The following is a 15,954-nucleotide window of genomic DNA, read 5'->3' on the forward strand; positions in this document are numbered from 1 at the left end:
CGAAACCATATCATGTTCCTCAAATGTTCACAACTTTTAAAGAGTCAATAGCTGCAAGACAGAATCATAAAAGTAATAGCCCTTTGTCAGCATCTGTCGACACTGTACTGGGAGGGGGATATTCCATTTCAGAAGGACACGCTGGTCACAGAGTAACGGAATTCACAGTAGTGCAATATTACTGGTAAGGCACATGATGACAGGATGTTGACATGCACACAAAGGGCAGTGTTCAGTCACCAAAGGATGTTGTTACAAAGGCCACTCAAGGCACATAAACCATTTCAGATGTTTGGGGTGGTTAGCATTGGACCTTTTGTACAAACTCCATCACGAAACCGTTATGTTTTGACAATAAGCGATCATTTTTCTTGTTTTGTTTGTATGGTAGTCATACGAAGCCAGCAGGCTGAAACAGTAGCACATGCAATGGTAAACCAGTGAATATTCAAGTTTGGAATGTCTGAGACAATAGTAACTGACAAAAGGACAAATTTTATGTCCAATTTTAACAAAGTACTTATGCTGGTCACTGCACATTAAGAAACTTCAGACTAGTGTGTTACATCCACAGGCACACAGTCCAACAGAAAAGGCTCATCGAATGATTGCAAAGATGTTAAGCTACTACGTGAACTCACAGCATAATAACTGGGATGCTCTACTTGCATTAAATCATGCAAGTGTAAAATTCAGAATTCCATATCAGCACATGGTTGTCTACGCATGAGAATCTTCTTGGTCAGAAGACGTGTCTCCCTTTGTGTTTTGTAAGCCTTCTCCATGAAGTTATATTTCAGCAGTGAAAAATTTCTCCTGAAGGTTAAAAACTATTTGGCAATAGGTGAAACAGGTGAACACCAAAGCTTCTGCCTCAGCATGAGCATCAATTGCTGCCTGCTGCCAAAGCATCTGGGTGCCAGAGGCAACCCCACACTTGGTTGCCATCCAGGGAGTATGACAAGAGGTGCTGTCATGTTCTCTGCGCCATCTGCTAATGACAAATCAAACCTCAATAAAGAAGTCTTTGTACCCATCATCGCACCTTCTTGAGCTGCCCAACATCCTTCATCAGCAGATAATTTCGCGCAGCACTAGGCTATCAGAACCATCATGTTATAATGCATTAGGAAGCATAACATTATGAATATCTGCCTTGTTCTTTGTGAAGCTATCACAGAGGGTCAGATTCTTCTTATAAAGTTCTTGTGCAAGTGAAAAGAGGTAAAGAAGTTATCTGTTGTGACAATGTTAACCCTTTTTTCACTTTAATTTCAAACTTTTTTGGTATAAACATTTAAGTTTATACAATATGTTGAGTTCACATCAACTTGGCCCAGATTTTAAAGCCATATTTTGCTGGCTTCGACTTCATTTACACTCTACAGGGACAGCATCCTCTGAAGGAAAGAAGCTGTTCATCCACACTCTCATGTGAATCAGGACTATAGTTGGATTTGCAGTGAATAACAAAAAGTTCAACAATAATTCTAACTGCTACTAATTTATCAGTTCCTTTTTCTTTGGTCTTTGTATTGACATCAGTAAATCTAATAAATGACGACAACTGTTGAAACCTACTTCTAGACATTGTGATAAGGAAATTGCCTCTCTTGTGGAGAGGGTCTGTGATCCAAAGAAATTCTACAGAGTCCCTTTTAGCTTTTAGGAACCTCATGTGATTATAATGCCTAAAAAGGCAATTATTTAATTAGTATACGTAGCATGCTGTTAGTGTTTATCCAGGTATTTTGCATTCCATTCATCATAAGAACGTAGAGCCTTTTCATTAGTGCAAGCTACAACATTTTGTGCCATACATTCATCAATGAAAAATTTGAAAGCTTCATTCACTGACTGAATACCTTGAGATGGGGTGGTCAAATTAGGAGGCACAATAATTGCATTGTGTGCAGTCCAGCAAGTTGTCTTTTGCAGTCAGCTAACCATACGATACCCGTTTTAGTAACGAGGCACACAACATAGTACTTATTGTCTCCCTCGCTGTTATTCTCACTGTCATTTCCACATTCCTGTATGTTTGGAGTTTCCTCTTCTCATTCTAAAGCATCTTTAGTCTCTGAACTCAAACTTTCAACATTTGTTTCTTATTCATCTTTATCATTGCTGTCATTTACTATTTGCATAACTTTCTCTACATACCAAGAATGACCTAAATCAAAAGTTCCACCTTTCTGTTTCAACATGACTACTACTTACAATACACACTGAAAGAATATTGAAATTTTTCCACACAATTTCAAACCAACAATGCATGCTAGAATAACCTGAAAACACAAGGCAGCCAACAAAGCATGCTAGAATAACTGAAAAACACAAGGCAGCCAACAGAAAACTCTCAATATGCAGACAATTTTATGAGTCATGAACTGCTATGAGGGTTTTTTTTTTTTTTTTTTTTTTTTATTTTTTTTACAGCTGTATTTAGTGAACATTTTACACAAGTCTTTTATGGTAATGAAGCTGATTAATTTTGTAACACACTAAAAAAATTTCAAAATTCTAAATTTGTTATTTTATTCACAGAAACTAAGAATAACACCCAGGTCCAGCTGTAACCTGCTTAGCAGTCTGAAGGTCAATAAACCACAATGCCCTTCTAACAATCTTCAAACCCTAAACAATAGGAATTTTCATCCTCTGTGTAAAAGTCGCAAAAACTTAAAGGGAAGTTATGGAATAATGATTTGAATTTCGGTGAATTTTACATTTTGTTCTGAAATACATTGCTCTGTGTGCAGTACAACAGAACACCATCACCTGTAAGCTTGCGTTTTAGAACATATTAAAATTTATTTTTTACAATGTCTATTCTTTCAGATATGCATTCTTTAAATGCATATTGCAGCTGATATCAAAATTATTTACAACTGCAACTAATATTTTGGCTATTTCAATTTACTGATAAAAATTTATAATCTGACGAAGGACTAATGAACTTTTCATTTTGTATGCTGTCAGAGAAAGTATGCCTATATAAATGTACAATGATACCAGCATTGTCCCCTCACAGGAATACCACATAGATCAGCTTGAAAGCCTGAAATTACCCTGCAAAGTATTCATCCAGGTGGCCCATCATATGTATGTTTTACTCTAACTTGAGAAAGGATTACTCCGAAAACTAGCAATTTTCCTTTCTTTTCGTGTGTGCCAATGACAACTGAAGCTCCTGCTTTTTGGTGAGTGATCTCCTTTAATCAAAAACTATTTACATTGTACTAGAACTTTCCTATAACGATTAAAAATTTAAGTTTTTACGCTAGTGTATTAGTTGTTCATTATTTCTCCATTCTTGATATACAATTTAAAATTTCACTCTTCAAACTACTTATGTCTACTTGACTTCATTATTTGCCCATAGACTCGTGCGTATTCTGCCCTCACTTTGTTAACTTTTTAGAAACAGTTCTTAACTTGTGAGCAACTTAGAAATAAAATCAAGAAAGATGGTGAAGTGGTTAAGGCAGTGGACCTGCTTTCAAGAGAATAGGGGCTCAAATCCCTGGCTGGCCACAGAGATTTCCTACATGGACAAAGACACATGTCAGGATAGTTCCTTTGAAAAGGATACGACTAATTTTCTATGCTCTCCTTGCACTGTCTGACAAGGGCGCTGCCCAATCTGACATGTCAAAACCTCTCATGGTTTTTTTTTTTTTTTTTTTTTTTTTTTTTTTTCATGAAGAATACATTGAAAGAAACACAATGTCAAAACTATTACTGCAAATATTTAAGAATGAAGTTGAAAATTGCCAAATTCATAGCTTACCAGGTGGCTTGAGGAAAGTACAGCCCTGTTGTAGCTGTGGCAGACAGTGCATGCACAACACTGTGAGTGCATAGTCTTGGTTGAGAGCACAACACTAAACAGATAACACGGCACAACGTGACTGTAATTTGTAAAATGAACTTCAGTTTCCAATTACAAATCCTCCGACACAATTTTTTGCAGTTACTATTCAATCAAATTTGCAACTCATTTAACATCCATAATAATTAGCAGTTGCCTCTGCAGTACTGCTAAATGTTTCAAACGGTGATAAAACTGAATTAATTTTCTTTGAGGTTCCAGACTTTTGCAGTAAAATGGAATCCAATTACTGTAAACTTTTCAACCTTGGAAAGATTAAATATGAAGAACGTGGTACACAATCTAAATCATCTACTTCTACTGAAGACCTAGTTATTTATTAGTTCATTTCTTGGACATTCATTTGAATGATGTGAACATTTCACTAGAAATTATGGAAACATTAGAAGAAACAGGAAATAACTAACGATTCTGTGTGCTAATTGCAGTCCAGGACAAAAACACAGTACCTTCCTAGCCCTCAGAAAACATGTACCGTTATAGCTTTCAGTGTCAATGAAAAGGCTGTAAATTTTCTGGTTGCACACTGGAGAGAGAAAATGCTTAAAGTTAAGTAGTGCACAAAGCTGGTTCCATTTCATAAAATCTGAACATGAATTGTGTATATGAAACAATGCCAAAATTATTAGAATGATTTAGAACTGCCCATGAGAGTCAATGCACTGTTGCTGAGGGAGCTCTACGTGACTGGACTTCTGAATTGTGAGTAACATTACCGACTTCCAAGTTTCTTTGACTTAGTTAACAGATCCAGGAAATTATATGGAAAAGGAAGTCACAAAATTATGAAGTTTACTTCAGGTAAATGCATAAACAAGATGTGATTAATAGTTAATACTAAAGGGAAATTCATAACTCACATGAAGACTAAGCTTCTTATGTATAAAGTGAGTCAAGTCAGGTTTTGGGCAAGAGCTGCATGCAAACTAAACTTTTATCATTTCGAATGAAAGGAAGACAATATCACTTGTGCAGTCATATACAACAATGCTGGTATGAAATTTTCACTCTGCTGCTGAGTGTGCCCCAGTATGAAACTTTCTAGCAGATTAAAACTGTTTCTTACTCCATCCCACTTCTGACTAAATAAAACTAGTAATTACTGTGACATGCATAAATGTATTAATTTTTCCTTTCTCAGATGTGCCTGCTGCAAAGAAAATGTTTGTTTTCATCATCCAACTGACACTTCGCATTTTTGTGACAATTACTGGAAATAACCAAGGACTTTTTTCACTGTTGGAAATTGTACATTATTCAGAAATCATCATAATAACTCTGTTACAGGAATTATTATAAAATATTTAATGTCAACACACTGATGTTCAGACTGATGGAAGTCATCCGTAATGTAACCTCATACACTGCCTTGATTTCCTTTCCTCTACTAGTCACTCACATAACAACTACATTTGGGACAGTTTAGCTGACAATATGAACTGCAAGTTATTTTAAAAAAGATATGAGACATTTCTGATATGGTTTAAGAGCTTAAAACTGACGTGTGTGCACTCTGGACTTTGCACTACACGGCGCTACGTTCTCGTCATGGCTGCTTCCGATTGTTCGCCTATTTCTGCACCAGGCAGGAAAGGCTGTACAAAACACTGTTAAAAAGGGTTCTTTGGGCAGCAAAAATGAGTAATGTTTCTTAAAAAATACTTGCAGTGCACTGTAGCAACTAAAATTTTGACAGTATTTCTTTCGGCATATTCTTCTTGTATGAAAAATTTCAGGTTGTTGTCAATAGTAAATTACACCCTAATCTTTCTTCCTATTACTAAGAACAAAAATGAGCATGACTGACAAACAAAGAAAAAAAACTCTGAAGCTTTCTTATTTACGTACCCCCTTAAGTGCACTGAAAGTGCTGATAGGCAATAAGAGCCACTTGAATTGAAATCATCTTTGTTGGAGAACTCTTATGCATATGCTCAGTCTGAGCTGAAGAGAGAAACACATTGTTTATATGGTCTCCTATACAGTTAGTGTGCCCCACACACAAAGGACTGCAGCCAACTTAATTTGAGCTGCAATGGAGGGACGGGAGGGGGGGGGGGGGCAGACAGGATTTTTTTTTTGGGGGGGGGGGGGAGGGGGGGGGGGGGGAGATAGATAGAGATGTCTAGTGACATATCGTCAAATACAGAGATTTATTTTTCAACTGTGGTAGAGCAATGTTAACATATTACCAACAAAGTTTGATTCCCTGAAATGTGTAAAATTTTCAGTGTAATGTATCAAAGATTAGAAATAAGAATTCTGAAGTGCAGAGAAAAGACGGAACGGTAAGCAGTAACAAGAGAGACTTGTTTGCACCATATGAAATGATAAGTACTCTAAGTTGCAAGTGGAAGGCAATGCTTTGTAAAATGATTACAAGCCCTTATTATCGGTAAATTAGTGTTGAAAAAATCTTGAAAACAATAATGATGTTTATTGTTGTACGGAAAGAGCAGAATACCTTTTCTCATCCTTTTCTGATTTCCGTAACATCCATATACTCTGTTAACTGTGAGACTTAGGATGGTGCATTAGCCCAGGTTTGGAAGGTTATTGGAAAGAGATACCACACAGTGCCTCATCTCATCACACACACACACACACACACACACACACACACACACACACACACACACACAGACAGAGTTAGAATGTAATTTGAGAAACAACAGATTTCAACAAAAAAATATTAATTATTTATAAGCACCAAAAATAAATAACAAAATCTTAAAGCACACCAATATGAACTCAAAAGATTAGAACATTCACCAGTACATGCTATTTTAATTGACCCAATTTTGCATCACTTAAAACCTAATATAAGCCATACCTCGGATATTTAAAAAACTGAAACTCTGACACTCCAAATACAGTATAAAAAATTGCTAACGCTCTAATTTCCTGCAACAGAAATTCATTTGAATAGAAGAATTGCATAACAAAGAACAAAAACTTGCACAGACACTGTTGCCGAGCCATTACACCAATAAAGAGCTTTGGATAGAATCTTTCAAATAACCCACTGCTTTAACAGAAATTGCACACTTAGTACTAAACGTCTTGAAACACACATACCCTGGGAGCTAGACATGAAGAGGTTCAGAAGGGAGGTAGTGCGGCGGGATGTTTTGCTTTCTTTGGGCTTCTGAGCAGCACAATCTAGATTACCTTCTTTCTTTGAAGGCTTTTCACCATTTGTTGTTTTTTCTGAGGAATCCTGCGCCTGACTAGTTATGGATGAAAGCCCTGATATACTAAACTCCTCAAATTCAATTGCACCTAAAATAGAAACATCAGTATTATAATGAGCCATATAAAGTAAAAAACTGTGATAAAGAAAGATATAATTCCTTCAACAGAACGCATTACAAAGACAGCACTTGTTAAGGAACTGTTAATCAAATAATAAACATCAAAGCAGTTTGAACTACATAGTGGAATAGTAATAGAACATCATTGTGGTATTCTACAATAGTGCTATGGCAGTAGCACAACATTTTGCATGCATTGCGAATTATTGTTACTATTGCTCACTGTATTACTGAACAGCCAAAAAATTGACCAAAAACAATCCCACTGCGCGCACGCACACACACGCACGCACTGCAACAGTTCCCCAGCAAGAGTGGCTGCAGTGTAATTGCATCTTCTTTTGCTCACCAAAAGACAAGAGATTCTCTGAAAAAGAACTTAAAGTCCCAAAACATAAGGATCTGCCTGCAATTCTAACTGAGCATGGGTCAATCTTCAACAAGACCTAATTAAGTTGTATATTTCAAGAGAAAATAATACATTTGCCCAATGTGCAGGTTATGGAATTTACAGATTGATATCACAGCCAGTAAATCATTTGCACACCTAATAATTTAATTGTCTCTTACCTACACAGCCTGCAATAGACTATCTCAACTTAGCATATAGGGAGACACAAAAACATTCCATATCCAGTGCATCTCAAATTTCTCTACAAACACCTTTAACTATGCCATTTTTCATTAATAGTTGTCATAAACAATGGTGCCAAGACTCACACAAAAGTTATTTTCAACTCACATGGTCTTTCCAAGCCAGTGTACTTCGTCAAAACGAACTGTTCAAGTAGTTTTTCAACAGTCATTTCCAAACACTGGCGTTTGAAGTCAATATGTATCTGCAAATGAAATAATTAAAAGTTTAGCAAAAATTAAGCTGTTCTCAAAGTAATGAATAAAATTCAAAACATATATCACACTTTTTGCAGCGACCATTCACCTTCAGATCATGACAAGCAACAAAAATTACTTTCAAAAGTTTTCTTATGATCTGTAACAAATATACTAATCAGCTGTTTAGTGAAACTGGTAACTGGGAAGAATATGAAGGAAAAATATTTTTAGAGGAGTACGGTATAGAAAAGAAAGTGACATTTTTATACTTAGTTAGTTACACTGAGGATATTTAGTACTACATGGTCACACCAGAACTTCTATGAACGATGGTTGCTTTCCAGTAACCAAACTACAACATACACATATTTACACCATCATGGAAAACATGATATCACCTATTACGTTCCTGAGCAATTTCCCCATATAAGATGTGGGCACTAGTTTCATTAGGAAATGAGGTCTCTTTGAGCTGCTTCAATTTAACAGCATCAAATATACGACAACATTAATAGAACACATTACTCACCTTTGTAATAAGTATAACAAATCTTGCAATAACACAACGTAGCACATAATTATGGAAGAACTGAAGTTGCTAAAAGAAATGTACTCGCCTAATAATGTTCACAGAGAAGTAACTATTCAAGATTACCCCAATAGAGAAGTATAACAAATTTTTGTCCCTTTAAAAAAAAAAAAAAAAAAAACCTTAAAGAATTTAAAATGTAGAGAATGTTTAGAACACATCATGACATGTATTTCGTGTGTGAAATGTAACTGCTGGCTAAACGGTAAGTGTGTGAAAGTGAATGTGTAAGTTTTCATGGGTGTGTCCATCCTGTTTATGTATTGAAATGTGCAAAAGCACACATTTAGTGAATTTGAAGTAAGAAATTATTAAATTGCTTCAAGATGATGCTGAAATGCTGAAAACAGAAATTTTAACATTTAATCAAGCCCATGCTAAGTTAGTTAGTCAAACAGAATCCTGTGTATGCAGAAAACAACTAATTACATGACGAAGTGGTGAAAGTTCACAATCACATGCACTGCAGTCAGAAATAAGAGGGAACTCCTCCAGTTCATAGCCTGCAAATAAATATAAATAGATGACATTTACCTATAGTCAAAAGATCAAGAAAGGAACTGAAGCAAAGAAAGGATATCACAAAAATTACTTCCTGATAATAGATGACTCCACGGTCAAAAAATATTGTGCCAGACTGCAAGATCAACGATTGCACTCGAATTCAATCCCGTCTGCTAAACAAAGATTTTAGAAACATGTTTTGTATGAAAAGGAACACAGCCAAAAATGGAAAAGAAGCAGAAAACAAAAACAGTGTGTTTTAATCCATGTGGACACAAACTCTTACTATCTCCACACCAGCAGAAGTTGCAGCAGCTTGTAGGCATTGTAGCTGGTGTCAATACTACAGCCTGAGCACTTACCACCCTTCACACCTCTCACAACAGACATCTCGCAGCACAGAGACAATACTTACATAGAAGTGAGAAAGATACCTTAAGTGAAACATGGAACCTGATTAAATCAGCGATAACGTGTGCACAACCTCCCGGCTGGTAATTAGATCAGTCAGTGATATACATGTTAACACAATAAATTGTGGTATTAGGGAACAGTGTGACAGACTGGGTAATATTCACTGAATCAAGAAAGGTTTAAATGTTAAAGGGTTACGAGAAGTTGGCCAACAGCTCAACAAGATAGGCTCTATGAATTTCACTTAAATGTTTGAACATGTGAGTAAAATCCTAAAAAGGAAGGGAGTGATACATCAAAGGTGTGCACTGAAAATATAAAGTATAAATATGAAGGAAAGAATGTATTACCAAACATAGCCTCCAATCATACTATTCTCTTAATTGACTGAAATATCAACAGCTTAACAGAAGAACTTGCAAATACATGTATTTTAAGAATGGTTAATTTAAAACTATGCTTTCAAATTGTAAATATCAAAATAATCTGCTTACATGGACACTTGTTAACAGAATATTGTATAGAAGTTGAAAATAGGCTTAACAGTTTTAAGGAGCTAACAACTTTTGTACAAGAAATGAATCTGGAGATTCTGCATTCTTCTTGATACTTCATTAAGTTATAAGTAAGAGATGATTTTAATGATTTAAATGAAAAAGTGTGCTTGGGAACTCTCTCTGTAGAGTTAAATGATGTGAATACAGCGATTATAGGAACCTATAGAATTTCTGGAAACTTAACAAAATAGTCTGTAACTAAATTGTAAAGGCTCCTAGAACAGCTTCAGAAAGCAAATACGAAAACCTTTTGATCACAGCAGATTTCATAATTCAACTGAAAGCAGTGAATCCACAGTAATTTATGACGTAATTCGTAAACTTTGAGGTACTACAGAAAACAGTTGATCAGTGATCAGCACTGATAATATTACAAACTATGAGTTGGAAAAACCAAGGTGAAGTAGTACTTAGTTCTAGACATTTTTAACCAGTCAGCTCTATTTACTGGGCTCCGGAATGCAGATTAACTGAAACCTCAAACAAATGTAAATAAAAAGCAATTTCAGCAAAAGTAATTTAACAGCATAAAACTCTACCACAGTCCAAGAGTCCTAACTAGGCCACTGTCACCACCACTAGTCACAGTCAATGACCTGCCGTTGTATTAACCATCCACCATGTGCCCGTTTCCATGTTGTCAAACTTCCTTGAGGTAAAGGTGTGGGCCTGGGATACTGATCAACGTTGAGGAAGCTTCTGCAGTTCCACCCACTACCATAAGGCAACAACTGGACTTCAGTCACTGGCCCATTTGAGACATTTTTGAGACACGCTAAAATGTGGCTTCTTCCACATGGTCAGCACCGGAACGCAGTTTTTAAATCCTCAGGACCAGCCTGTCATCATCGACATAACTGGGTCATACTATGATGCTCAGGCTGTACCATTCAACACTGTACTTATGATGCAACCACCACCGCTGTCTCCAGGATGTGAACCACTGACTGCTGTCCAACTGCCTGCGCTCCTGGCAACCAGCTGTCTGCCACTACCACATGGTCTGAGAGAAGCGGTGGGATCCTGCTAGTCTGGCACCACCACTCTCCAGCCTGCGGGCCCATGTTCAACACCTTCGGCCGTCCCATTGGGCAAGCCTGCCTATTCCTGGCTACCAGCCATCACGTCGCTGCCCTGCCCTCCTGACTTAGCAGTAACCATCCATCAAACTGCTGAGGTAACAAAGCTGTGCACTGGAACAGATGCACACGCACTGGGGTAGAAGAGTCATAGCCTATCGCCTGCTGCAGACCCACTGCCCTACGTTTAATTAGGTTTGTTAGTAAGAAGTTTTGGCAACCAACTGACTGCTTAAGTCGTCAGCACCTCATCTTCCTCCAGCAGGGAGACATACCTTCCAATAGAATCCATTCCAGACTGACAGTGGAAGAACTGTTGGAGGTTGAAATAGTTGACCAACGGAAGGCAGAAATCAAAAGGATTCAGCAGCAGTGGCAGTCAATGCAAGAACGTAAGTATGTACCAACTGTTTTTGGGCCTATTTGGTTGTGTTTTTTCCATTCTGTTCTTTTCAGTTTGAGTATATTGTATGGTTGCAGTTGTAGCAATAAACAACAATGTCCATCGGTACAAGAGCAACAACCCAGGAGATGGTTCAGCATTTGCTGGAAGAATCTGATAATGAAAGTGCATATGGAAATACTTCGTTTAAAGGGTGAAGGAAAGGGACGTTCTACTTGTAGCGTGACTTCACCCACCCTTGATGCTAGTACTATGTCACTGATAAGAGGGTCGTTTAACAATTAAGTAGAAAATCCGCGAAATGGCACTCATGGTATCAAAACAGTTTTTTGGTAGTCAGCATCATCAGTCGCTACAGAGCAGGTAAAGTTGCAGCCATATCCATCATGTGGTTTCATTGTCCTGTTGATTGAAACGAGAAGCTCATGTTTATTTTGCACCATGGAAAAAATTTAGTTTTGAGTGGATTAAACACTTCCATTGAGAAAGCATAACACTGAAACAGAACAATGCTAAACTGGATGAAGTTCAGGGCATGTCTGCTCCCGTTTTCACAACTGTTTACAATTGGGTAAATGAGTTTAAATATGGCTGTACATCCATAATAGGAAAACAGTGTTCGGGATGGAAGTGACAAAATCTACAATACGGTTTCGAGTGACTGACGAATCAAGCTGCGCAAAATACTCGAGACCACAGACATATCACAAGGTATAGTGCTTTACACTTTACACAAAAACTGGGTGTGAAAAAAATCTCTGCAAGTTTACTCTGCAAAGTTTACTCTCAGAAGAGAATAAATGCAATCGTGTGGTTGAGCCTGAGGATGTTTTGACGCTTTTTGTAGAAATTCTGCCAGGTTTCTGCATCAATATGTAACTGTTGACAAAACACGGATACACTACTACACTCCAGAGATTAAGGAACAATCAGAATGGTGGATTTTTTGGATGCAAACAAGTTCTGAAGAAGGCATGGACAGTGAAATTGGCTGGCACGGTGATGGTCATGGTTTTTTTAGGGATGCAAGTGTAATCATCTATGCCCATTACTTTGTAAAGGAGCAAACAACAACTTGGGAGTTTTATGCAAACTACTGCACCAGCTGAACAGACTACATGGAAAATGTTCTCCTTTGAAAATGAGAAATACACTCTTCCATCATGACAATGCACAGGTGCACATTTGCGTAGTGTCAATGGCCAAAGTTATGGAATTAAAGTTCTAATTACCAGGAAATACACCGTATTCATCGGATCTGGTCCCTAGTAACTTTTTTTTTAAATTCCCGAAATAATGACTCGGAAGACAATGGTTCACATCGAATGAGGTAGTCATCACCCAACCAGATGCCTATTTTGCACACCTTTCGAAACTCTACTTTTTGGACAGCTCAAAAAATTTGGAGCAATACTTGGAAAACTACAGCTATAGAACTAAAAGAGGATTATGGTGGGGGAAAAAAATCTCAAAATAATTTCCTTTCCCTTCTTTTTCTAAGGATTTATTGAACAAACCCCATAGGCCCATTTTCGGGCAAAACTGGGGTATTGCCTTTTTTTTGACAGTTTGCATACAGCCATGAAGTTAGGAAACTAGCATAGTGAACTGTTATTAAGTGTGCCTCAATCAAAATTAATAGGGGATGTTAGAGCATATTTAATGTTCAATGATAAGTTGAGGATGCTCAGTCCTTCATGGACTTACATGAAGGGTTAGTGGATCATTACAGAAGAAAAAATACATCTAGGTATTACCACGAACAACTTAATGGTTTAGTTAAAAGAGACAATGAAATTGGTAGAATGTTTTGTTGACCATATCTGGGAAATCAATGTTAATGTGTATGAATTATTGGACGATGATCGTACCAGAAAGGCCAATTTGCACAACGCAGAACAACAGGTGCTTGATGTATTTCTGTGGGGGCTATGGGCTGAAATGTCACGAAAAGTGTGCATAGAATTCCCGAAAACCTCAGACGAAGCAGTAGAAACTGCGGCAGCTTGGAAGAGATTGACTCAGTGACTGGGCTGAGAAAGAAGAGAGTGGTTTTTAATACAGAGGTTATATGTCAGACTGGAGGGGGGGGGGGGGGGGGTCTCTGGGTCATATTCAGTGATTTTGTAGGAAGCCACAGTGTCAAAGATGCAAGCAGGTGGAGCACTTCAATAGAATATGTCCATTGTCGAGTGGAAGGTGGAATCAGGGTAACACATGTGCCCATACGTTAAATGTGATGGGGACAGTGTGACCACAGGGCACTCCTGAGCGAAATGAGTGGTAGACATTTGTCTAACTGGTTATGTAAAAGTGAGGTTGTGTACATTTTCGATGGGTAAAGGACACAGGTTTCCACAGCAAGCCAGATTATATTTGATGCCACACATTTGAACCCACAACACAGTTGACTAAATGCGATGTTGGTGGTAATATTGTTTACTCGTTTGGGATGGCATTGTTGGACTTTCAACTGGGGAATTCCCTTGGCATGGGCATAAGCTATGGTGCCACTCTTGAGCTAGAGTTCCTCAATCTACAACAGTGTATAGTAGAGCTAGACAGGATACCATTCTCATGCCATGAGGGGCCACCTAAACTGTGTACACAATCTCTTTGGAACTGACTTGCATGATATAATACCCAAAAGTACAGGAACGCTACTCTGGATTAACATAGGAGCTGAACTATTGATTAATACTTCTTGTGTAGTGGAGCCCTTGCCAGAAAACAAGAAATTGGATCAGGCACAATGTTTCATGCGTCAGCAAATTGATAGAAACCAAGTGAATGCTGCCAGTGCAGACAATTTTGGTTCTAAAGAGGTGAAGCTATCAAGAGGTACATTAAACTAACTTAGAACTGTTAAAGGAAATCGAATTTAATAGGGATGTCAGAATAGAATATTTGACAGTCGGACAGTCTGTCGATTTAACTGCACTAAGGGGAAAGGTGTCGCATATGAAAGAACATGATTGAGTGGGCTTGGAGCTATGTGATCTGAAACTGAAACAATGCATGGTCTACCTAGACAATATCACTGTACTGTCCAAGGACATCCAGGAACAAGTGGTGGGTCTACGAGAGGTCTTGGATCCATTATGTCAGCACGACTGGCCCTTATTTTAGAAAAATGTGACTCCATATTACAGGATGTCTGCTAATTAGGCCTTTATTGGCCAGGATGGGGTACGAACCGACCCACGACTTTTACTAAGTGCTCACACTAAGTTTCAGCATAACCTATTTCAGATGTTATCTGTATGGGCAACATTTTAACGGAAATCTCGCAGTAACACAGATGGACTTAGCTGTGAAGTATGAGTCACAGAATGTATTGAGGTAGGCACAGAACAATGGCAAAGAGTCAAAGACACTGACCCAGACTGTCAAAAATCTTTGAAGCAAGTGCAATTAAGCTCTGGCAATGGAGTGTTGTACAACAAACAAGGTGCAGCTGCTGCACAGTTGTGCCTGCAAATTTGTGGAAAAAAAGTATTGAGGCAGACACACTGTTTCATTTAGGCAGGGTGTAGTGGACGACAGGCCACAGGGTACTGCATTGCAGAGCTTTACGTAAAGAACTGCATTCCTTGCGCTCAAATAGTCGAGGTGAGTCATCACTGAATATCATTACACAGGTTTCCTGAAGAGGACAGACCATTCCAAATGATCAGTACGGACATTCTTGGTCCATCTGCCCAACTACCAGCAGAGATAATTTCTCATATTTTGTAACCATGGTAGACATTCCAAATCAACAGGCAGAAACAGTAGCACAGGATATCGTTCACTAATGGACACTGAAATTCAGAATACCAGAGGCTGTAATAATTGACCAAGGCATTAACTTTATATCCAAGTTATTGAAGCAGCTGTGTCAATTATTATGCATAAAGAAGTAATGAACTATTGCACTACACCAGCCAACGCCAGGACAGAAAGGATACAAAAAAAAAAGGGTACGCTGAATGATAGTAAAAATGCTGTTGTTATGTCAACAGTAGCCACAATGATTGGGACACCCTATTGCCACATGTAGTAGCAGCAAGTAACTACGATCCATGAAAATACAGGCTTATAACTATAGTGGTTGTTTTTTTGCTAAAAAAACTTCATGCCATTTCAATTTATGCAAACCTAGCACAAAGGGTAAATATATCTTCTGCTATGAAAAAAATTGCATGAACACATGTCAGGCAGTGCATAATGCCATCTAAACATTACATGCTGCAAAGAAAAATTAAGAGGTTCATTTTGTGTTACCAAGGACCTTTTCAGGTAGTCAAGATGACGTCTCCTGTCAACGCCAAACTATAACTTCCGATCCAAAGCACAGCAGTGGATTTAAGAAGTATTTGTCCA

At 37.9% G+C, this 15,954-nt stretch overlaps 1 protein-coding gene across 1 annotated transcript in view; it reads right to left on the bottom strand.

Moving 5' to 3' along the window:
- LOC126185202 (F-BAR domain only protein 2) overlaps positions 1–15,954 on the bottom strand; it is a 318,103-nt gene that overhangs the window by 188,375 nt on the left and 113,774 nt on the right. The window contains exons 6-7 of the mRNA XM_049928080.1: positions 7,952–8,048; positions 6,974–7,177 (exon numbers count right to left, since the gene is read on the bottom strand). Of these exons, the coding sequence (XP_049784037.1) occupies positions 6,974–7,177; positions 7,952–8,048 (301 nt within the window). The remainder of the gene's footprint in view (positions 1–6,973; positions 7,178–7,951; positions 8,049–15,954) is intronic.

The sequence above is a fragment of the Schistocerca cancellata genome, chromosome 4 (assembly GCF_023864275.1).
Source record: "Schistocerca cancellata isolate TAMUIC-IGC-003103 chromosome 4, iqSchCanc2.1, whole genome shotgun sequence".
Classification (NCBI taxonomy): domain Eukaryota; kingdom Metazoa; phylum Arthropoda; class Insecta; order Orthoptera; family Acrididae; genus Schistocerca; species Schistocerca cancellata.